This window comes from Rhipicephalus microplus, chromosome 1, assembly GCF_043290135.1.
Source record: "Rhipicephalus microplus isolate Deutch F79 chromosome 1, USDA_Rmic, whole genome shotgun sequence".
In the NCBI taxonomy this organism is placed as follows: domain Eukaryota; kingdom Metazoa; phylum Arthropoda; class Arachnida; order Ixodida; family Ixodidae; genus Rhipicephalus; species Rhipicephalus microplus.
This window is the reverse complement of record NC_134700.1, coordinates 160,169,809-160,194,192: the sequence shown is the minus strand read 5'-3', so window position 1 is coordinate 160,194,192 and position 24,384 is coordinate 160,169,809. Positions and strand designations below refer to the sequence as shown.

The 24,384-nt window shown below is 46.3% G+C and overlaps 1 protein-coding gene across 1 annotated transcript; it reads right to left on the bottom strand.

Moving 5' to 3' along the window:
- Positions 1–4,407: 4,407 nt before the first annotated feature.
- On the bottom strand, positions 4,408–23,541 carry LOC119178172 (uncharacterized). The gene is made up of 5 exons (XM_037429351.2): positions 21,679–23,541; positions 13,151–13,353; positions 10,102–10,249; positions 7,097–7,309; positions 4,408–5,027 (listed from the first exon to the last, which is right to left on the bottom strand). Exons 1-5 carry the CDS (start codon positions 23,422–23,424, stop codon positions 4,680–4,682), a joined length of 2,658 nt encoding a protein of 885 aa, XP_037285248.2. The 5' UTR covers positions 23,425–23,541; the 3' UTR covers positions 4,408–4,679.
- Between the last annotated feature and the right edge of the window lie 843 nt (positions 23,542–24,384).

Below are 24,384 nucleotides of genomic sequence, written 5' to 3'. Positions count from 1 at the left end.
ATTCAATCAACCAAAGAAACAAGTAGGATTTCAAACAGGCTACTTAACAATCGACCACATTCATACTATCAATCAAGTAATAGAGAAATGCTCAGAATATAGCCAACCACTATACATAGCCTTCACAGATTAGGAGAAGGCGTTTGGTTCAGTAGAAATATCAGCAGTCATGCAGACACCGCAGAATGAGGGCGTCGACGAAGCATATGTAAACATCCTGGAAAAAATCTACAGGGAATCACCAGCTACCATAGTGCTTCATAAAGAAAGCAACAGAATACCAATCAAGAGGGGTGTCAGGCCGGGGGATACAATTTCCCCAATGCTATTTACCCCGTGCTTACAAGAGGTTTTAAGAGGCCTAGAATGGGAACAGTTAGGCATAAGAGTTAATGGAGAGTACCTTAGTAACCTGCGCTTTGCCGATGACATTGCATTGCTGAGTAACTCAGGGGATGAAGTACGACTCATGATTACGGAGTTAGACAAGGAGAGCAGAAAAGGTCTTCAAATTAATCTACAGAAAACGAAAGTAATGTACAGCAACCTCAAAAGAGATCAGCGCTTCGAGGTAGGTAATAGTGCACTTGAAGTTGTAAAAGACTATGTCTACTTAGGACAGGTGATAACCGCGGAGTAGAAGCACGAGATTGAAGCAACTAGAAGAATAGGAATGGGGTGGAGCACATTTGGCAAGCACTCTCAAATTATGACTGGTAAATTGACACTATCCCTAAAGAGGAAGGTATATAACAGCTGCATCTTGCCGGTACTTAGCTACGATGCAGAAACCTGGAGACTTACAAAGATGGTTTAGCTTAAATTGTGGATGACGCAGCGAGCAATGGAAAGGAAAATGGTAGGTGTAACCTCAAGAGACAAGAAGAGAGCAGAGTGGATTAGCGAACAAACCAGGGTTAAGGATATCATAGTTGAAATCGAGAAAATGGACATGGGCCGGGCATGTAACACGTAGACAGGATAACCGCTGGTCATTAAGAATAACTAACTGAATTCCCAGAGAAGGCAAGTGGGTTAGGGGAAGACAGAAGGTTAGGTGGGCAGATCAGATTAAGAAGTTTGCGGGTATAAATTGGCAGCAGCAAGCACAGGACCGAGTTGACTGGCGGAACATGGGAGAGGCCTTTGTCCTGAAGTAAACGTAGTCAGGCTGATGAACTATTGAGCGGTAGGTGGCGCAGTGCTCGCGAGCGATTATCACCATCATCATCATGATTGTTTAAAACGTAGCGCCAGCGGCGACGTCTAGCGGCAAGCCTTGGTGGCGGCACGGGAGAGATGAGCGGGCCTCTTTGGTGGGTGGCGGTAGGCAGGAACGGTTGAACGGTAGGCAGGAACGGTAGACAGGAACGGTAGACAGGAACGGTAGCGGTGAGTCCCCGCTGCACGGCACCGCGGGTTGTGCGCCGGTGGCCCTCGTGGTAAGTCAAGCGTGGGAGAATCCACCTTGAGTGTGTACTTGTGTTTTGTTTGTCGATTTGTTGAGTGTTGTGTAATACTGTGTAAGGTTGTTTAGCGTGTGGATCACAATATGTAATAATTCGGCTGACAATATCGTCGTTCTTAAGGCAGTTAAATAAATGTGTGTTGTTTGGCTTGATTTGTTCCGACCGCGTCTGCTATGTCTGTTAACTCCAAGAACCTGGCGTTTTCTCCACATCGAGACACCACACAATGCATGCTGCTTCCTTTGGTGCAATAAAGAACATATAGGTATGCAGCATTTCTTGAAGCACAAACACAGGAAAAATGCGACAAACACCCTCAGTGAAGCATCTAGCCAGCAATGATAATGTGCCATTATTTACATTAAAATAAAAGATTGCTTAACAAGGCTCAAAATATTTCCGAGTTAACAATATCTTCATAATTTGTGAGAGTGCAGTCTTGCTTACATAACTTATTCCGCTTTGTGCTCGTGTGTAAAAAAAAATAGTGCAACATTGCCTAGCAAGACTATGACACACACTTTCCTGTGACTGTAATATCTAAAGAATGTTAGCGCAGCCGACGAAAAGCCGCCTTCGTTTGGTCGCTAGTACTTCTAAACGAGGTATAGCACTTGAAGGCAACGGCTTTCCTTACGCCTCTCATAAAGCAGTCAAAACCATGCTGCTGCCAATGCAGCAATGTTTGTTAATTGCTCATTGCCACCATCTTAGTGGGCTAATGACATAAATGACTGACTACACATGTTAACTCATTAGTATCAAGCCAGTCGTCTTCACAACCTAATGCCCTGACCGTGCTGGTTTTGATGCGCGCCTTTTACTTTGTTTCCTCGGTGAAGACATGGACTGTTTATGTGACATGTGACACCATGATACTGATCGCATAGCTTGTACACATGTGCTGGAGCAACGGAAAGTGTCCAGACTTCTACTTGCGAATACCTCGATGCATGCCGTCACCAGTGAAAAATTTAGTCACATTGCAATCCACTGCTGTCACACCACCAGTAGAAAAACTCGCACCTTGCTTCCCACCATGCACTGTTAGTTTTTTCAGCACGTAGAATGCAGCGATGGCCCCCTTGAATGCAGCTGTAAACCAGCATCGAGAGTTTTTTGGGCCAGGTCAATTATGTTGATAAAGCAGGACGATTAAGCACAATAGTTGCATGTGACCAGAAGGGGGGCGGGGGAGGCTGGTAAATCTTCGCATCGGTGCCTGGTCAATGGCTGCTTTTGCAAGGTAGTTAACAAAACTTTTACAAATGGTTCCAGCGACTGTCAGCACGCCAAGCAGGCCGTGCGGAACAGCCGAAGGCGAGAAAATACAGGGCCATGCATGGGTTGGTGAACTTATTCACAAGTCTTCTCACTCAGGCTTCGATCCAGTTGCGAGTTTAAGTCCGAATGAGTGATATTTTGGCGAGTATAAGTCAGGCAAAATATATTTCACGAATGAGTGTGAGTGAACTCGGTATTTTTCGCCGACCTATGGGGCCAAGACATGTAGATTTCAATTTACGTTTGGCAAATGCAACCACCTTCAAAACGAAGAAAAAATAAAGACGATGTGCCAAAAATGAAGCTCTTCAATTAGTTTCTGGCTCACCTGAGCAAATTAGTCGAATCACCAGGAGTGCTGTTGCTCACTCGCACTTCTGACGGTGAACAGCAGCTTTGCTATACGACAAAAAAAATACTCGAAATTCTTCAAAACGTGTGCATAATAATTACGATATTTTGTTGCGCGTAACGCTCACACGAAATACAGTCTGGACAACAAACGTAAATACTCGGTGTGCAAAGGTGGCTTCAGGGCGGTGCTTCACAGCTACGCAGAGAAACTAGCTTTACAACAATAAGCGGGGATTAATTTTTGAAAATTTTCTGTGGATCATTGCTGAGGGTGGACGTTATACACGAGAAAATACGTTGTACTTTACAGGTAGAACCAGGATACAAATGTACTGCTGCAGCAATGCTACAGCCTCCCTGATTTGTTGTTTGCCCTACTGTAATTGGTGGTACACTCAAGCCTCGTTAAAAAATAACTGGATATAACAAAGTAAATGAAATTCCCCCTAAAAGCTCCATTCAGAACCATGCATTTTAAACCTCACTGTAACAAAGTAAAATTAACCGGTAAATGGATATAACAAACTAAATTATTTTATCAAATAGTCTACAAAAAAAAAACGACCGCAGTGTGTTACGCATATCGTTTTCTGCGGAGTTTGAAGCTCGTTTGGCGTGGCTTTTTCATAACTACTGTGCCGACCTTACAGACACGCCAAGCGCGGCAGAGAGAGCTGTCCTCCTCACACAGCCAGCGGAAAGGATTGAGATAGCGCTCAGCGGGTCACATGACCGAGAAGCGGCGCAGCGGTGCAAAGCGATTTCCCTCTCCGCGCCTTAAAGACGACGGCTAAGACTGCGTTGCGCCTTGTCACCCCAGAGGCAGACAGAAATTAAGTGCTTTCTTCCCTCCTTTCCAAAATCACTGGATCAATGCTACCCTCTGCGACAAAAAAGGGGGACGCTCCGCAACAGCTTTCTTTTTTTTTTCGCTCTCTCCGCGCCCGGCCTTGAAAGGAGAAGGGTCTCTACGTGCAGAAACGGAAAAGGGAGAAGCGTGGCACAGACGCATTGCAGAGTGGAATTTGAGAGAGAGCAAACAATGCGTGGGTCTTTTCTTTCCTTTTCTTCTTTTTCTTCTTCGCACGCAGCGTTGAGAGGTGCGGCCGCGGAATTTTGCATGGCGCTGAGAGCATTTTCGGAGCGTGGTATGTTCGAATTAACTGTCGCAAGTGCTTGCGTGTTGAAATTACAGGGCGTTTTTGCCCATTGGAATACACACAGCTTTAATGAGACCTCAGCATGAGCTCAAATTAACCAGAAGTTACAGGCATGTTTGAATTAATGAGGTTTGACAGTGTTTATTTGTGAGCACGTGTTTATTTGTGAGCATGTAACGTTTGTGAGCATGTAGCACGCTCACACGATTAGTTTTCAACAGATGTCAGATGAAAATTCAGACGAAAAAGTTCATCAAATGTCCATAGCTACTGCACAAGGTCTCCTTTCTAAGAGCACGAAACATACTAAGGTTGGTTTTAATGAAAGATGACAGGTCAAACAGACATGTAAACTACATGAGCTCATCAAGGCTTCTCTACGATGACCAAGTTGAGGTGGTCCTGCAGCCTGTCAACTAACGGTGTAGCACTCAACGGTCGCACCACTGACGAACTCGACACCTGAAATGTCCACCATTTCCACTGCTTCCTCCACCACGTCGTCCACCACAGTCTCCTCTATGACGGTGGCCGCCATGTCGTCAGCCACAGTGACAGCACCACCGAGTCCTGCTACGGCATGGCCGAGTTCCGTGGCAGCCACCCCGTCATCGGCAGTTTCCACAATCTGCATCACATTAAGCATCACATCGTCGCCAGTCTCCATGGACACCACCGGCACCGTGGTGTGTTCGATGTAGACAGGCTTGGCGCGACCCTTTCGCGAAGTTGTGTTCACCATGCCCGTCACTTTGTGCACCTGGAAGATGTCGAGGCATATGGCTGTTACATCATGTTCGGCTATATGCCTCGGCTTCAAAAGTGATGTCACTCTTGGTATTCAACATCATTAGCTGGCACTGCACCTGAAAGCGAACATACACTTCACGATGATGGGAAGAGAGCATGCGCAGCCCATCTCTTGTAACTTGCCACACCATACAGTAGACTCAAACGGAAGCTGAAGGGACCAGAAAATGTGTTCCATTTAACCATGAGTTCCCTTTACTGAGAGATTAACAGGAGTGCAGCCAGCTCTTAGGTTCGAACACTGTTTTAACAGTGGAACTGTTAAAGCTCTTTGTTCTGCTGGTTCACATTACCAAAAAACTAAGCTGTGCTGAGCACGTACAATGCGAGAGCTTGGCCAGCATGCATTTTTTCTTCTCTTTCATTTTAAGATTAACTATAGGTATAGGCAGGCTACTTTTGGTGACATACGTTCCAAAAATGAGGGTAGTTACAGCACATTTTTCTGCGTTGCCAAGGATTTGGCGGATAACAAGGCCTGTGGCCAGCATGTCATTGAGGTTGACACGATAGATGTCCAATGTTGGCATTTCTTCCATGTGTGTGCTTTCAAAAGACAAGTACCAGACAGAAAATCATAAGGGAATGGATAGATAGAAATAAACAGGAACAGAGAGAGAGAACCTTGCTAACACTATGCTAATTGTGACAATGCTAATAATAACTATGCCAGTTAGGGCAGTAATAATTAGGGCCACAAAATAATGGATTGTTTTAAGTAATATATTCACAATTATGGCTGGATTAATTAACAATGTGCTAATTAAGACCTTGCTTTTAATCTAGGTCAGCCTTGCACTATTAGTGTAAGCTGCCCACATTTCTTTTACAGTGAAGTTTTCTCAGTCTAACCTGCCCCGCTGCCGTTGTTGAAGCATTACGAGTAGTAGTAGTAGTACGGGTAGTTACGCAAGTCACGAGACCAGAGAGGGAAGTGAATAAATAAATATTTAAAGTTAAATGGTGATGATGAGTTTCAGTACAAGTTATGATATAGATTTTCATTAATTACATTACAACTAAATCCCAAGCAAGTGGTCCCCCTGCAGTGAAAGATAATTATACAAGATTCGGAGGGGGGGCCCTTGGTCTTGGACGAAAATTCAAGGTGGCAATGCAAGAGCCACTAAGAATAAAGAATGCACACCAGTATTTCTAATGAAATGCTTTGTTGAATATGCATACATTCACCGTTTTTTTTCATGATGCTCGGGAGAATAAGAAAGGTGAATGGAATAGTGAATAGTGAAAATGGTGCAAAAAAAGAAGAAGATGTTTGTTCGGTTATTGGTGCATATTTCAAATCTCCCAAAAAAGCCGGGGGAGGGGGGTGTTTGCTCAGGCAGAACGTGCTTGAGATTTTAGTCATTGGAGATGTACACTTATTATAATCAATTAAGGCAAGGCATCTGGGTGTGTATGGATGTTCATGTAGATAACAGCGAATACACACATGGCAGGGCTCCGGCTGTGCCTCCAGCAAATCCTGTGTACGACGCATCTGGTGCAATGCTATCACTTGAGCCTGTAAGCCACGCGACCTTGCTTTGCCCAATGAAGTGTAAGTGCACATATTTGATATCTAGCAGCATATTTACAAAGCAACGTGACCTTCTTAACCAATCGCACACACTTGCGCACTTACAGCTTCACTGTCCGAAAGTATTGCTCGGCGTGGAACTGGCCGAAATCTTTGTTATTGAAATTGTCTTTTTGTGTAGCCTTATTTCTAGTGGCACCTTTCATGTAGCAAAAGGGATCCTTAAGCAACCATAACAAAATAAACTTCAGTAATACAACAAAGCAAACTATCAATTATTGCGACTGATTCATTACACAAAGGGTTTGCAGTAACTTCCAACAAAACAGCCACATTTGTTCACCAACCCGCAGCATTTCATCTTGGCCTGAAAGGTGTCAAGCGATTGAAACTTTTGCAAAAGCCCAATAAAGCAAGGTTCCAAGTTGAAGTGCAGCCCAAAGGTGATGCATGTGCGCAACAGTGGCGTGCGTACAGACCTGCATGAGGTGCTTGGCAAGCTTTCGTCGCACAACAAACCCACGGGAGCAGATGGGGCAAAAGACTGCGTAGTTTTTGGTGTGCATGTTGACGGTGTGATACTTGAGGTTGGTGGGGTTTCGGAAGGTCATGCCACAGTGCTGGCACAGATACGGCCGCTCGTCAGTGTGTAGGCGCAGGTGCATGGCCAGCACATTGCTCCGTCCGAATACCTGCAAGTTACATTGAGCAAGCTCAAATGTGATCAACTTGAAAATGCAGAAAGGAGCCCAAATAACACCTTTTGAGGCACAATCAACAGAATATTGAATATACTTTCCGAAGTAAACTGAAGTGAATGCTTTATAAGTAGTTCCCAAACACTTAAGAGCCTGTTTTATAATTTACCCTAAAACGATGACACTCACTTTTTTGTATGCATAATCTTAGCGTTAAAAGCCTGAATGTATAAGAAATAAACGTTTCTCGAATGCACAGAACTTTTCAATAGAGCTCAAACAATGGTTGCGTAGCCAACGGTCTCTCAGAGTGACAAGGCCTAGTGAACTATACAACATCTGTCCCCAGGTATTATATTTATCACACTTTTTCAATAATTCTGCATTTATTTTATTTCAGTTGACCTTTCAAAATACTTTTAAACTATTACAAAAATATTTGTGCTTATGAATTGCAATTATTTCACACGAGATTCAAAATGAATAGCTGGCATTCTAAACTGGGAATTTCAGCATAATGCACAATTAAACACATGCCCATTTCATGGTGCACAGTAAAGGTTCCATGCAGTTTAGGTGGCCAGTTGCAAGCAGTATGTGGTTTTACATGTGAGCTTACTGAAAGATCTTTGCCAAAGTCCACAAGAATGCTTTCAGAGTTTGCTTTGTTCCTGCTTGTTACTGACTGATGAAGTTACATGGCTTTCATTAGGTTATTATTCTGCCCATAAGCGATACCAACTTTTAATATGCAAAGCATTTCTTTGCACGCTGTAAGCACTTTGAGCATTATCCGCTTATGCCTTGGTAAGATCTCATGATCACCCCATTGAATGGGTAAACAGAGCGCCGCATTCATTCCGACTGCTAACAGAGCACCGCTCCAATAGGCCACTTATGGGACACCTGCATTCCACTGAACATGGCTTGAGAAACCCCATCTTGAGAATATAAGATCTTTTGCATGAACTGCAGAAAAATGGCAAAACTCCAGTGCCAGACAAAGATCCGGAACCTCATTGACAATATTATTGTGCTCCTGTGCAACCTAAAGAAGCATGGATGGCGCATACAGCAATAGATTAATGTTATTGCAGTACACTACCACACCTGTGTGCAACTGGGACATGCCAGGCACGCTTCGTTTCTGTGAACTTTTGGCTAGGTGGTCATAACGAGTTGGTCTCTAACTCATGGTACATGTCCGCATTTTTCTTTTTTGCAAAATTTTTTAAATACAATACAGAATCCTGTGACAGTGACGTAAACAACAAAGCACTGGAGAAAAACCACACCAAGTGGTACTCAAGAAATGATTATTTAACAACCACATCTTGCTCAGCAGGGCTGTAACAATGCCAGCCAAAATACAGTCGAACCCCGCTACAACGAAACTCACGGGGCGCAGAAAATATTTCATTGAAGCGAGAATTTCGTTGTAGTGAAATAAAAAAATTACGACTCATCTGAGCTAGCTAAAACAAGGAACGTTCTTTCTTAAAATTAAAAAAGTGTCCGCTACTTCCTATTCTTTCTTACCAGCGTCACGGCCTGATTCACAGTCATACATAGCGAGGCCATGGTGAAAACCGCTGAAATAACGCCTACAACCGCATTCGTAAACGTACCAAACAGTTTCATTAATACGTTAACACCAGCAGACATCCGCCGTCAAAGTGTATGCAATAACGGCAAGATTGTGGAGGTGCTGACATCCCCTGTAAAGTTGTTTGCGCCGTGTGGCGCACGTGTCGCGACCCAAAGCCGCATTTCGGGTGTCGATCGCCAGGCGATAGATGGCGTTGTATTCGCGTTGAGCACCCCTATCGTCATCATCATCATGGGGTCAACGGTGTCCTTTCACTCCAAGAGCGTGGCGTGGCGCTTGCTCGCCAATTCGAGACCCCACAAGATGGAGGCATGGTATCGTGAAGAGGTGACTTTTGCCTTATTCTATGCCATTCTTATCATCGAAATCTCGCGGCTGGCTGATTTGATTGATAATGTGGGTGAACAGCCGCTCTGATTAGGTACCACACTGGCCAAGCGCGAATAATATGATAAGCATTGGAATCTGAAAAGGCATCGCTCTGTGGTTGCACGCTGCAGCTGCGTGAAGGAAACCATGAACTGAGCGACTGAGCTTCAGCTTTGGATCGTCTGCGGCTCGAAAACAAGCCAGTGGCAAAAGCAGGACCATCCTTTATGAGCAGAGTAGTCCGATTGTCATTGCTATCAAGCAACGGTGGCGCCCATACTTGCTGAACAGCGACGATTACTCGTGGTGGCAACACGTGTTTACACTTCATCGACGTATTTTCAGGTTCTCAAAATGCATCAAAGTCTTAAAGATTGGGTATCCTGTATAGGAATAAATATCTGTGCCTGGAATTGCATCGTGAAATTTTGTTGAAGTGGGACGGCAGAAGAAAAAGTGTTCCTTGTGGCGACAATATTTATGCATTGACTCCTATGAACTGCTGACAGGAAACTGAATTTTTCGTTGTAGCGGAAATTTCATTGAAGCGGCGTTCATTGTAGTAAACCGTTGACTTTTGCCAGTGAATCTGGAGAGATGTGACTTGATTGTAACTGCTGGTCAGTATAAGGGGGCATGTATAGGAATGTGAGCGAGCGCTGAAGAGGGCAGTGCACGTGTCTGTAGGCGAGTGTGCAACTTGACAATAACTATCAGTGAAAGAAATATATAAGCAAGTAATAGTTAATTATGCCCTCCAATGGTGTGCGAGCGCACCACATATTAAGGAGCCAGTATTGCAACGCACCTTTCCACAGTATTCACATTCAAAGAGACGCCCCTCTGTGCGTCCAGTGTGCTTGTCGAGCTTGTGCACTGCCAGGCCGCTTTGGTAGCGGAAAGCTGATCCACATATGTCGCACACATGAGACTTGAGCAGCACACGCGGGTGATACCTGCAAGAACATTCCAGATCAAGAGAAACTAGGAGAGGCTCTGCACGCAGGATTAGGAAGCGAAGTAAGTCGTAATTTGTTACATGCACTGATGCCTTCTTTATTAATTAAGCACTTTCAGAATCAACCATTGCCTACGGAACACTAAAGCCAAACATCCCTGCCTAGTTATTGAGGCAGCTTTTAGGGGCGAAGCTCCTTAGGGCGTGGGCTATGCGTCCCCTGTAGCCTGTATGTAGCCAACTCTAGTTTAGTTCTTGCAGTGTTCACTAGATGGCGGTACCGTCCCCTGTATCTAGCCACCTCTAGTTTAGTTCTTGCAGTGTTCACTAAATGACGGTACCGTCTCCTGTATGTAGCCACCTCTCGTTTAGTTCTTGTAGTGTTTACTAGATGGTGGTACTTGTAGCTGATGATGAAAAGATGCAAGATGTTATAAACTAGAAAGCGGTACTTGTAGTTGATGAAAGACGCGAGATCTTATAAAATAGGAATGATGTCACATATGGCGCGTGTCATTGGTTGAAGGCAATCGTTCGATTTAGTGCGGCGACGTACGCTAGGGGGAGCGATGTAATAAAATCGAGTGGGCAAAATGTACAGAGGATTCATGGTTTACCAGGTTTACCTCCGGAGCTTCGCCCACTCATCATCATTCACTTCGTGGATATGGCGGAATTTTTTTTTGTCATAAGTGAGCCTTGCACATTAGAAATGTGAGGCGATACTGTAACTGTCTGTCGTGCAAATAAAATGATATGCTTCCCAGCCCTTTCAAGTATGAGCTACTACATCAGGAAGAAAAACATTCAGTCAAGAACTATTTTGCAAATTTTCTGGAAATTATATATACTAACTCAAGAAGTTAATTCATGCCTGACCATTCAAAGGCTCGAACTTCCACCGCCATATAATAAATAGCTCTTCAAGCCTGGCAGAACACTTATTGAACATGTCTGTGGTCGATCTGTGATGGTAGACAGTGGTCCCTTTCTATACTTGGGAAAACAGCAATGCAAAACATTGTGCATGCTTGATCGATGAACACCTCTGAAATACGGGAAAGCTGCCTCTCTATGATTTGAGGCTCCAAGACGATCAACGTCGCATTAATGAGGGCTGCAACTACTGTAACTGTTTCAGAATGGCTACCTGCGATAAGATAAATGATGTGGTGGAGGTTTTCAGTGCCAAAAACTTCAGTTTATGGGACAAGTAGCGGTGCTGCAGAGCCATCCAAATAATCCAAGTTGTACAGATGATCCCTTTGTGAGACATGAGAAACTTCAGCCTTTCAAGTTAGGTGTCTCTTATAAGCAGGATACCACAATATGCATTTCCTTATCAACACCTACTTCAATGTAGGCACACTGGTGTCTATTTTATACATTTGTCTGTTACATCATTGCCTCTCATAAAGGAATTCATCTGTACCTAAATAAAGGCAATACTGCAAAACAGGCTTCACACTGGCCAACACAGGGTGCCGGACAACTGTCTACACGAGAGGAAAAGAACAGCCAAGGCTGCCATTTCATCTCACACTGGTCACAAGCTGTTGACTTCTGCAGTACTGCAAGTTGTAACTGTTGTTACTGTACACAGTAGGAGGGTACATCAGCCAATCACCTGCCCTATAGCCCTGACAAAGTACACACAGTCCCAACTAAGTGCAATGTATACAGTGGCAATAATTTTGGCCGAAGTAGCCAAGAATCAAGAAGAATTCTATGGTTACCAACACAGTGGCATCAAAGGGACACTAAAGGCAACTATTAAGTCAATGTTGATCGTTGAAATAGCAGTCCAGAAACCTCGTAGTGTTACTTTTGTGCCAAGGAAGGGCTTATTTTGAAATAATATAACGTTTTAGTGGCCCGCATCGGGTTGGCGCACTTCAAATTACCCACTTCAAGAAGCAGACCGACTGATGTCACTGTTGCTGTGCACAACATTGCCCAGCTTTACTGCACGGTCACCGACACTAGTAGACAGAACGAAAGCAGTGGGAGCCAGAGCAGCAACAACACCCATTGATAAACTTCCTGCCATTGGCTCCGAGGTGGCAGACGTGTTTTGGTTCAACTGTGCCTTGCTAGATGGAACGACCTGTCCAGTGTAACCACGTGAAAATCGAATTTTCGAACCACTCGTGCCATTTCCTATAGTAACGTCTCACAGTTCTTTTTTCGATGAATCAAACAGAAACAAACAAGCAGCATTTTTTTGCATCTCTTGATGCATGGAAGTTTCATTATTTAGTGCAGCTAGATCGATTACTAGTGATTATTGTAGGCAGTTTGTCTTACGTCATCAGTATAATTTTGAGAATGTCTTACTGCAGTGCATGTATCCTTGTGCATTTACTTTAATTCTCTCTTTTTTCCTACCAGCGAGCGGCCCTGAAAGCTTTGCAGGGGAATGATGACAAGGTGGCAAAAGGTGGGTCCTTTCGTCAGCTCATATCATGACGCTCATCTTCAGTGCGATCACGAATGTGCACATGGCCACGCGGCATGATCCCACGGCGGCCACGATAACTACGCAGCTCGCAATCTTCAGATCAGCCAATGGATGCAAACTTTGGGTCTATGGTGTGGTAATTTTGGTTTGTGGCATCATTTGCTGAGAGAAAAGCGCGTAATTTCTGGCCAACTTTGAGAACTAATTGTGAATTCCGGGCTCTGTGCTACACTATAATGTTCGGCTCATGTTCTCAGGTGCCTCGACTATTGATCAGCATTGTTTTTTTGATTAAACTGAACAAATGTTGCAGGGCCCCTTTAAAAGTCGTCATGACAAAAGAGTTTTTCTCGTCTTTTCAAACTTTCTCGCGAAGAGCTTCAACCATAACGCTTGCTAGTCGAGCATGAGAATGCGTAAACGTTGTGGGCTGCTCACTTGCGGACATGTGTCACCCGCTGGCCGATATTGCAGAAACGCTGGTGGCAGAGGCGGCACTCGTAAGGAAGGTTCAGGTCATGCTGCTTGTCGTGGTGCTCACGAAGTGCTTCTGCGCTCTCAAAGTGGTGGCCGCACTGTTCGCACGGGTGCGACTGGCCACTGTGATGCAGAGCCACGTGATTTTCGAACTCCAGCTGGTCCTGTCAAAAAACAAAAAGTAACTATGATTGAGTCACACAGCGTGAAAAGTAAGCTTTGAATACCAAATTCCCTCTAAGATATCTTTTTTTTTTTTTTAGTTGAACACAATCGCCAAGAATTGCAATAACGTGTCCATGTGCTTAGAGTTATCAATGAATTCCCTCTCGTGGCGTCATTTGCTAGCTTCCTGGTTAGCTCAATCCGTAAAGCGACCCCCTTGAAAAGGTGTTGGCCCTGGGTTTGATCTTCGTACCAAAACCAATTTTTCAGCAACCAAGAAGATTCCTTTGCGAGAAAACTGCAAAGGTTTCCTTGTGGCTTCATATTACAAAGGAGCGTTTGTCCATTTCCCAACTAAGTGATGGAGAACAAAGGCATCAACAGAAATTTTTGTGGAGGGGGGGGGGGTTGCAATCACAGGGGCCCATTCAGCACAGGCAACCTTTTTTTTCTTCACTGCCTTGACAAGATCGACAAAATAGCAAATTTCTGGAAAGCCAAGAAATCTGCAGTGCTGCAACCAGTGATGTTGAGCACATTCTTGTCTAATTTCACATGTGCATTGCAACTGCTTGAATGAATTGCAGTGACAAGGTGGCTTGGAAGCCAAACGGAGGCTCCGATCCAAGCTTTCAAACAACAAAAACCGAATTAAGATGGAAGAGAACCATTTAGCATAAATGTATTCCTCGAAGCAATGCCTCAAAAGACTAGCATTCACCTTTTTAACAGTGCCTGCTCTTTCTGGTTTCCTAAAAGCATTGGGCAAAAATAAATTTTTGAAAGCCAAGGGAGTCGGGAGTCGCAAGAACACGAGCCGGCAATGCAATCGCCTGTCTAAAATGCTGATGGAAAGGTAAAACTGGGCAGCATGCTTATAAATGAGCCTGTTTATTCCTACTTGGCTTGGAGTTACATAACACTAATCTACTCATGTTGGAGAATCTCGGTGCACCTTACCAGGATCCATTTCAAATTTTCGTTTAATCATTTCACGGTTGTAAGGCAACATCCGGAGTGCATTTTACCAAAAAGAAATTTTGAAGCAGCTTCATTATTATTCACATTAGAAGAAATTGAAATGTCCATTACCATGTCTCCAAGAATCGAGCATAACAAGTAAAGGGGACACTGTCCCACTTTGCCTCGGCTGCTGTGTCATGGTGACGCGACAAACTCTGCTCTCTAGCTTCTACTCTCTCTATTCAGCTTTCTAACCCAACTGCAGTGGCATCATTGCACACTCACTCCATGTAGGATAAAAGCAGAAGTCATGAACCATGGTCAGTGGTGTTTCACAACCATTTTGCCAAGCCTGTATGCAAACCTACACAGACATAAATGTTTTCGCTAGTGCTTCTTACATATATAATGCATGTTGCCTTAACTCTTCTGAAACCTGCCTCTCACGAAAAAAAGGCCACACTCATTTCACACCCCATGGGTGCTTCATAATTTACGGATGCCATTGCTACCGAGAGTCTGGTTCACACCTTGCAAATTTCGTGTAGAGACTTGTAAGTATTTTGCCACTTGGATTTGGATACTGTGCAAGCATTGACATGGCCAAAATGTCGTCTCATAAGCTCTTCACATTCTCCTGGCTAGCTCGCATTTGCGTGTTATTTGTAAGGGTCGAGGCTGAATGAAGCTGCAAGTAATGGGTAGTGCAGTAGGCCCGACAAAATGACCAAGAGCGTAGTGTCAGATCGGCAATACGACTGCAGCAGTGGCTACAAATACAATAAAATGCAGTGCATTTATCCTACCTCCTGAATTTAGCTAGAAACTACCTCCCTACATATTTGAAATGGCTCGTGCACACGCACGCTGCCTGCCATCAGTTTAAAGTTGCTCTGTGCTTCCAGCAAGACCTAAGCTGTCCACATACGGGTCACCTAAAAAAACTATTGCGTACCGAAATGTACAGCCACTTTTGCCCGTCTGAACATAACTTCGTAAAATAAAAACAATGCTAAATGCAAATCAAACAAAATTCAAAAATCTACACAAGCATCAGAGCTGCAACTGCCGAGAGTACCTTAGTGGCATTCATGTACTTCTGACCCAACACAAACTTAGTGAAAGTGAAGTTCTGCTAAATACTAATATGGGGCATTTGAAGCTTCTTATATATTCATCAGGCTAAATGAAAGCCAAAACTTTCTTAAGTGACTTAGGAAACATTACAGTGCACTAAATATATTACTATCGTTCCTGTTCCTGTGAGCCAAATTTTACAACCAGGTTGGTGATCCATTACGACGCTTCGGTACACCTGTTCGTCTTGTTTTCACAACCATAGTGGCATCCCCATATAATTGTGCAAAGCCAGAAAAAATCCTCATGCACTTGCGCTATCAGAAACTTAATCAGATCTAGCCATATTGTTACGGTGCAACATAGACATGAACCAGGGTGGTGGTTGCCGAAGATGAAGACGACCAGAAAACGTAGAGCTGGCGCATGGTACTCATCCGCCATATCGTCTGGGTTATAATCAGCTGTTTAAATAAACCTCGATCTCGCCTACGTCAGACTTGGTGGAGGTGCTGGGTAACCGCCTCGCAATGGATCTTTGCAGCGGCTGTCGTTTGAGGGGTAACTCTGCAACTGTGACGGAAAATATGGCGTCTGCATCTGCTCCCGGTGCTCCTGTGGCTAGAGATGATGTGGTGACTACATCTGCTCCGGCGACTACAACCTTCGTACTTGAACCCCCACGAGATCCTGGCACGTTTAGCGGTTCCGCAGATCCAGATGAAGTGGACGTTGAGGATTGGCTGGCAGGGTACAAACGTGTGAGTACTCGATGCCGATGGGGTCCGACTCTTATGCTGGCGAATCAGTTGTTCTACCTTAAGAGAAACGCCGAAGTGTAGTATGAAAACTATGAAGCAGAACTTGGGAGCTGGGAAACGTGCAGGCAGAAAATGTTGGACTTGTTCGGGAAGCCCGTCGGACGAAAGATGGCTGCAAACAAAATGCTCGCGTCTCGGGCGCAAACGTCCACAGAATCGTACATCTAGTACATCGAAGATGTGATTTCTGTGTGTCGGAAAGTCAATGCCGAGATGCCAGAGGCTGACAAAGTTGGGCATATTCTTAAAGGGATTGCCGACAGCGCCTTCAGTCTCCTAATATGTAAGAATCACTCAATCGTGGACGCCATTATAAAAGAGTGCAGGCGCTTTGAGCAAGCAAAGAGCCGGCACATTGGCGACGCATTTGCCCGGGTTCCCAACGAGGCTGCATCGCTGTCGTGCGAAGGTTGCGCGAGAATGCACACCGACAGCTGTTTCGCCAGACCAGGTGACTAGAACCGTAAGGCGCGAGATTGAAGCCATGGTTCCTGCTCCAGCTTAGCCGGTACAGCTGATACGGCACCAGTTGCTGCTCCCATGGTTCAGGCCATCGTTTGTCAGGAACTCGCCAGCATCGGCATCTACTCGGTGTGCACTATGACCAGTCCACAGCCAACCTCATGGCGTTCAGCCTCGTCCTGTCCCAAGCAGCGCTTTCCTGCTGCCCGCTCTCGCGATCCTGCAGCTTGGAGGACTGCCGATGACCGGCCGATTTCTTTTCACTGCCATCGTATTGGCCATGTAGTCCTTTACTGCAATGCCAGCTGGTTCTCGCCCCCTCGGACGTCGTCTGCGCCATACCGCCGACAGGGTGACACCCACTTTGCTCCGCCGACCCAGTTCTCTTCCCCCAACGTATGCACAAGGTTCAACAGCCGCTCCCCGTCGCCCCGTGGTCATCAGTCACGCTTGCCTCCGGGTCAACGCCAGTCGTTTTGCTCACCGCAGACTCACCTGCCGTCCTCCCCATTTAACCCTGCTTCTTCCTACCCGGAAAACTAAACAGTGCAGTGCCCGGAGGTGACGCTGCATTGTAGACTTCCTCAATTCCGCTTTTGACGAGACAAAGTTTGCTGGACATTGATGTTGATGGTGTACATATTTCGGCGCTTATTGACACAGGAGCACACATTTCAGTAATAAGCGCGAACCTTCGCCACCGCCTACATAACGTCCTCGCACCTGCCGCTTCTGCACACTCCAAGTTGCCAATGGAAGATCTGCTGTCGTTCACGGAATGTGCACTGCCCGTATTTGTATAGCCGGTCATTCTACCTCGGTTCAATTCGCCGTCATTGACCAGTGTCCCCACAACCTAATACTTGGCTTGGATTTTCTGTCCAGTCACTCCGCACCGATTGATTGTGCGACAGACGCTCTTCAGCTTGAGTTGCCGCAGCTTGCCGATTTTCCGGCTGACCTGCCTGCCCGCTTGCACTCTCATCATCATGCCCGCTTACCACCACAAGCTACTACCTACGTCATTGTCTTGTTCACGTGATATGCCTGACGGTGACTACATCGTGCCTCCTATTGTCGACGTACTGATGGCGCGAGACGTCGCCCTTGCTCAGACCATTGTTTCCGTGGTCGATAATACAGTGGTCATTCCACTTCTCAATGACAGTATATTGACTCAAGTGATTCCTCAAGACATGTCATTGGCCACCATCTCTTCGCTAGACAATTGCGTGATTGCCGCTTTGGATGCTGATGTTTCGTCTCCATGTCATGATGCTAGTTCTACTCTGCCTCCTGAAGCCATCGCGAAAATGATCACTCCCGATTTAACCCCGGCGCAAGCTACAAATCTCTATCATCTACTTGTCTATTATAGCGACATTTTTGACTTCGATGACTGCCCTCTGGAGCAACACTGGTGGCGCCACTCCTATACGCCGGCATCTATATGGCGCATCTCATCAGGAACACCAAGTAATTCAGCGCGAAGTTGACAAAATGAAAACTAAGGACGTTATAGAGCTGTCGTCCAGCCCGTGGGCCTCCCCCGTCGTGCTCGTGAAAATAAAAAAGGATGGAAGCTGGTGCTTTTGTGTTGACTATCACCATTTAAAGTAACTTATAAAGACGTCTACCCTTTGCCATGGATCGATGACGCTCTCGACTGCCTTCATCGTGCACAATACTTTTCATCGATCGACCTTCGGTCCTGTTATTGGCGAATTTCAGTGTACGCCATGGACAGCGAAAAAACTGCCTTTGTGATGCCCGATGGTCTCTAACAATTCAAGGTCATGCCGTTTGAGCTTTGGAATGCCCTGGCAACTTTCCAACGCACGATGGACTCCCTGCTCCGCGGATATAAGTGGTCCATCTGTTTAAGTTACCTAGACGATGTCATCCTCTATTCCCCTCAATTGACAGCCATCTCATACGCCGGTCTGCCGTTCTGGATGTCTTTCGCAGAGCCACTCATCGACTGAATTCGGCAAAGTGCTCTTTTGGACGGCGCGAAATCACTATACTCGGTCACCTTGTAAGTGCTGCCGGCATTTAACCGGACCCAGATAACGTGCGGGCCGTGTGAGAATTCCCTGTACCGTGCTCAACCAAAGACATCCGCAGTTTTGTAGAATCATGTTCCTATTTTCGTCGCTTCGTCCGCAACTTTGCTCACATTGCCCGAACTCTTACTGATCTCCTGAAAAAAAAAAAATGCTCCTGATCTCCTGAAAAAAGTGCCGAGCAAACTGACTCTTTTTCTACCCTTATCCATCTGATGACTATGCCGCCAATACTGGCGCATTTAGACCCTGCTTCGCATACAGAGCTTCGGACCAATGCTAGTGGCCATGGAATCGGGGCGGTTCTCGGTCAAAGACAGCATGGCAAGGATCCAGTAATTGCTTATGCTAGTCGTCTTCTTTCGCCCGCCGAGCAGATGTTCTCTATTACTGTGCGTGAATTCCTAGTGCTAGTGTGGGCTGTGACCAAATTCAGGCCCTACCTATATGGCCGAACGTTTTCCATAGTCATGGACAATCACGCTCTCCGCTGGCTCTCATCACTAAAGGACCCGTCTGGACGTCTCGGTCGCTAGGCACTACGTCTTCAGGAATATTCGTTTGAGGTACATTACAAGTCGGGGCGACTTCACACAGACTGTTTATCACGTTATCCAGTTGAAAAGCACAAACTACAAGACCTTGACTCGGACCCCTGGGTGCTGTCCATTCACGCTTTGCTTGACATCGCCACTGAACAGCAACGGGATCCATCGTTAGTGGCTATTATCGACCATCTAACATCCCTGTCACCCGACCAGTCTGTTGGAGCTGCATGACAACATCCTGTATCGTCGCACCTTCAATGCTGATGGCCCGGAACTACTTTTTGTGCTACCCCGCCATCTACACAACAGTGTCCTGGAATAACTTCATGATGTACCAAATGCAAGTCAGCTTGGTGCCTCTCGCACATACGATCGAGCGCGAAGTTGCTTTTTCTGACCCGACATGTACCGTACTGTGGATCGTTACGCCGCTTCATGTGACCACTGCCAATGACGAAAGTGCCCCTCGGTACTGCCTTCTGGCCACTTACACCCCATCGACATACCCATGGAGCCATTCTTCTGTGTTGGACTTGACCTGCTAGGCCCTTTTGCTACGTCCACCACGGGTAATAAATGGGTTGCTGTCGCCACAGATTATAGCACATGCTTTGCCATCACTTGAGCACTGCCGACGAGTTGTGCCACGACGTCGCTGACTTTCTCTTGTACGATGTCATTCTACATTATGGCGCTCCTCGACAGCTGCTTACCGATCGAGGAAAGTACTTTCTTTCATCTATCGTCGACGACATTCTCCGTACCTGCTCCACTCAGCACAAGCTTACCGCAGCATATCATCCCCAGACGAATGGTTACACTGAATGTCTCAATTGAACGCTTACTCAGATGCTGTCAATGTATGTTTCGTCTGATCACCGTGACTGGGACAGTGCACTGCTATTTGTCCCATTTGCTTATAAATCTTCACCACATGATACAGCGGGTTATTCACCATTCTTATTTGGTCAGCAACCAGTGTTACCATTTGAGATGCTCCTTCCTTCAACCAGACCCTTGTCTACTACATACGCCACCGACGTCATCGTTCGAGCACATAGAGCTCAACAAGTCGCCCATGACTGACTATCTTTGTCGCAAGCACAGCAAAAAGATTGTTACAAAAGTCAACATCGAAGCGTCCACTTCTCATCGGGATCTCTGGTACCCCTTTGTGTACCCTGCCACCAAGTCGGCTTATCCGAGAAGCTTCTCTCCCGTTACAACAGCCCCTAAGGAGTACTCCGCTAACTTAGCATTGTCAATTACGAGATCGCGCCTGTGAACTCGGTTTCTTCGACCACGTAACCCCAGACATCGCACACGTTTCTAGACTGAAACCATATTGCCTTGCTAGCTCTTCATCGCCTTAGAAAGCACTTCCACCGCGGGAGGGTGATGTTACGGTGCAATATAGACATAAACCAGGGTGGTGGTTGCCGAAGATGAAGATGACAAGAAAACATAGAGCTGGCGCAAGGAACTCATCCACCATATCGCCTGACGATCAGCTGTTTGAATATACCTTGATCTTGCCGCCGTCACAATATCACTAGATGAAGCCACCACATTTTACCTTGTGCCACGATACACCAATAATGCTGGCAACGCCAGGTGTAGCTTTTCAAGACCGCCTTTGGTATCAACATGCTCGCTAAATGTTGCCCTCTTTTGTAAGAGAAGCATGTAGAAGAGCTTCTACAGCTTCAAAAGTACATGTTCATAGCTCCTTGAAGCTATGTACCTCAGTTCTAACCAGTTGTTACGGAATGTTACCAGTAACCAGTTACCTTCTCAACCGACATGACAAAACCAATTATTGTAGAATCCCAATGTGGGCACAAAAGGGCCCCTCCACAGCTACAGGTTACTGATTAGGTAACCTGTAGCTCATTACTTTCGCATATGAATAACTTACAAGTGCAACACTAGTACTCTTACATAGCAACTACATTGGGCTCTATCAGATACTAAAATGTATTTACCTGCATCTATAACAAGTGAACTTCAACAGAACCACAAAAAACAGCTCGTGTTTGGGCACTGTCATAACTGTTCTCGAGGCAATGCGAAATAATGATGTGACTTGACTGGCAGTAACTGCTACAAGTTGCATTGTGGAAATACTTGTGGACATAACTATAGCACAGTTACATTTGTGCTCCATGCAACTCTACTAGAAAAAATGATGCTTTTCGCAGATAACAAACACATGACAATATATCATGAGCTGACAGCTGTCGACTGTGCCACTCTCCCTCGACTAAGGCATTAATTTAGGAATATGTGTTTCCAGCAAGACCAAAGAAAAAAAAAATGCCATAATTACAACAACAAAATGCGCTCAGAGAGTAACACTGCCAATCTATCACACAAAAGCACCCTGCCTGGAAAATCCTTGGGCAGTTTGGACAGTTTTGCTGGCCCTTTGGGTGAATGATGTGCACATGTCGGCTGAGCTCCTCCTTGGCTGCAAAACGCCTCGGGCACTCGGTGCACTCGTAGGGGTAAACGCCCGTGTGGGATGCTCTGTGCCTCTCGAATCGGCCCATGCTTTCAGACTCGAAATCGCAGTCAGTGCACTTGTGCACGCGCTTGCCCTTCGGCATGGCCACGACATGGGCCTTGGCCATGTGGTCCGCTTTCTCCTTGACCGTGGCAAATTTGTGCGGGCAGAGCTCGCAACCGTGCTCATGGTCAAACAGGTGAATGTTCTTCATGTGGCGACTCACACTGAAGGTCGTCTGGAAGCACTTGCTACAAAAGAGGCAGCGATACTTGCGTGCAGTCTCCTTGTTGTGCCGGTTGAGGTGCTTGATCAGTGCCACATTCGTTGTGATACCCTCACCACAGAGTTCGCAAACGTGCCTCACAGACCTTGGGTGACGCTTTATGTGCTCCTTTAGAGTGCGGCAGTTCTTGAACTCCTTCTTGCACAGTGGACACTGCACGGGCTCCCCAGCATGAGACTGTGGAGAGGGACTAGACGGTGCAGCAGCCTTCCCGTCAGGACCATGGCTCTTGAGGTGCTCTTGGTGTACTCCGAAGTCGAGTGACAGGTGACCGCAAGGCTCGCACGTGTAGATCACCTTTTCGGTGTGAGACTCCTGGATGTGCTGGCACAGACTACTTGCCTCGGACGTCGTGAAATCGCACAGCTGGCAAACGACCGTCTGTTTCTTTTGCCTAGCGACGGGACACTTGAGCTCGTGCAGTGCCAGCATGTCGGCGCTGAAAAAGGCATTCGCGCAGTACGAGCAACGGTGCGGCGCCAGGTCCAAGTGGTCGCTTTGCATGTGCTTGTCCAGCTCTTGCTCGCTGCGAAACTTGGACGAGCAGTGCTTGCACTGAAGCGGGCCTCCGTGGTATATGCGCACGTGAATACGCAGCAAACCATCGGCCGGGAACTGCTTGCTGCATTCGGCGCACTTGAAAACTGCCGCTTTTTTCTTTGGCCGAGGCAATCTCGGTGGGGCGATTTTGTCGCGCATGACTGCGGCGGGCTGCCTGACATTGGAAGCAGGGACGGGAACGCTCTCGTGACTTTTGGCGTGTTCCAGAACTTCTTCCTTGCGCATCGACTGGAAATGGCAAACTGTGCAGACGTATGTGCACAACGGCGGTAAAAGCGATCGGGGCGCGGCCACTTCAAGTTTACCGCGCACTGTCTTCTCCCGCACAGCGGTGCCTCCTTCGGTAACGCCATTCTCACAACCGTTGGCTCCAACAGCGTCCGAGATGACTGTTGCCACATCTTCGGCCGTTTCGTGAACCGCTGTCGGAGGCGACCAAACCGACTTGACATCATCATTCGCCACAATAGCAGCTGCATTCCCTTCGCCACGCGGAATTTCCGCTTCGTGTGCGGCTGCCGCTTTCAGGAAGCACAGCGGATGACCGTCATCTTCGTGAAAAGCGTGCACTGTGATGTTTCCCTCGAGATAGCGCTGGTCGAGCACGCTCGCCCTCCGCCTGACGACGGGAACGCACTCGCGTTCGTTCACGTACGCGAATCTGGACGAAGTGCGAAGCAAATTCAACTGGACACTTCCCCCCTTTGGTACACCGTCCGGAAAAACGAGGTCCACGCACGTTGGGTGCATGTCCAGGTTTATGTTAACTTGAATCGTCATGTTTTACGACGCGCAGTACCACGGCACAGCGCACACGCAACGCACTCAACCACCTTTATTACATCGCTGCACGGCCTGGCCGCACCAAAGCCGAGCGAATCACAACCACAGAACACGTCACAAACATGTCATACGGTCAAGCCAGAGAAAAAAATTGCATGTGGCGCCATCCATACGCGACAGCAGCACTTAAAGCTTTAGTCGAATAATTCTTAGAGTGGGCTTTTTGTCATCTACAACGTATTCCTGCCGCCAGTAGCCATGGTGTGGCGCTACCCTTTTATCGCACGGGCAAAGCAATGAATGCGACAACAACAAATGGCTAAAGTAAGGCCGCTAAAGCTAGCCTGAATTTATCATCAGACCTGCTACACAAACCGCTGGCACAAGAAAACGCGGCTATGGTGGCTAGAATTGGGAGGTGACGCCAACGGGAGCTCGGAGCCGCTCCTTCGTTTCGAGCAGCGCGGCGGTGGCGCTGTCGGCGGAATGGTGATGCTAGTTACGCGCGCGCGCCTTGAGCGCGCGGACCTTTCAAAGATGCTGTTGCTGAAGCATGATTCAGATAAATTGGCGATTCAGATAACTCACTGTGACGATGGCTGATAGAACGCCATTTCAAGCATTAAAAGAAATTGGCTGCCGCTGCAAGACTTCTGTGACGTTGAATCTGCGCAAATTAAAGCTTTCGTTCGCATATCCCTGCAGTGTTTTGGAGTGCAAGGCGACGGCGTTTTTTTTAAAAAAAATATTACCAAAGTTCTGGGCGAGGAAAATAAAACAAATATTTATTGCACATCATATTATTAGGAAGATCTATTGCACATCATGGAATACAGGGTAAAATAAAATAAAATGAAAAAATACGCACATTTACATACGCTCGGGAGTAGTTAAAAATATTGAAACATTGCACACAGACAGCGCATCGCTTGGCACTAAGTAATAAGAGGCATACGA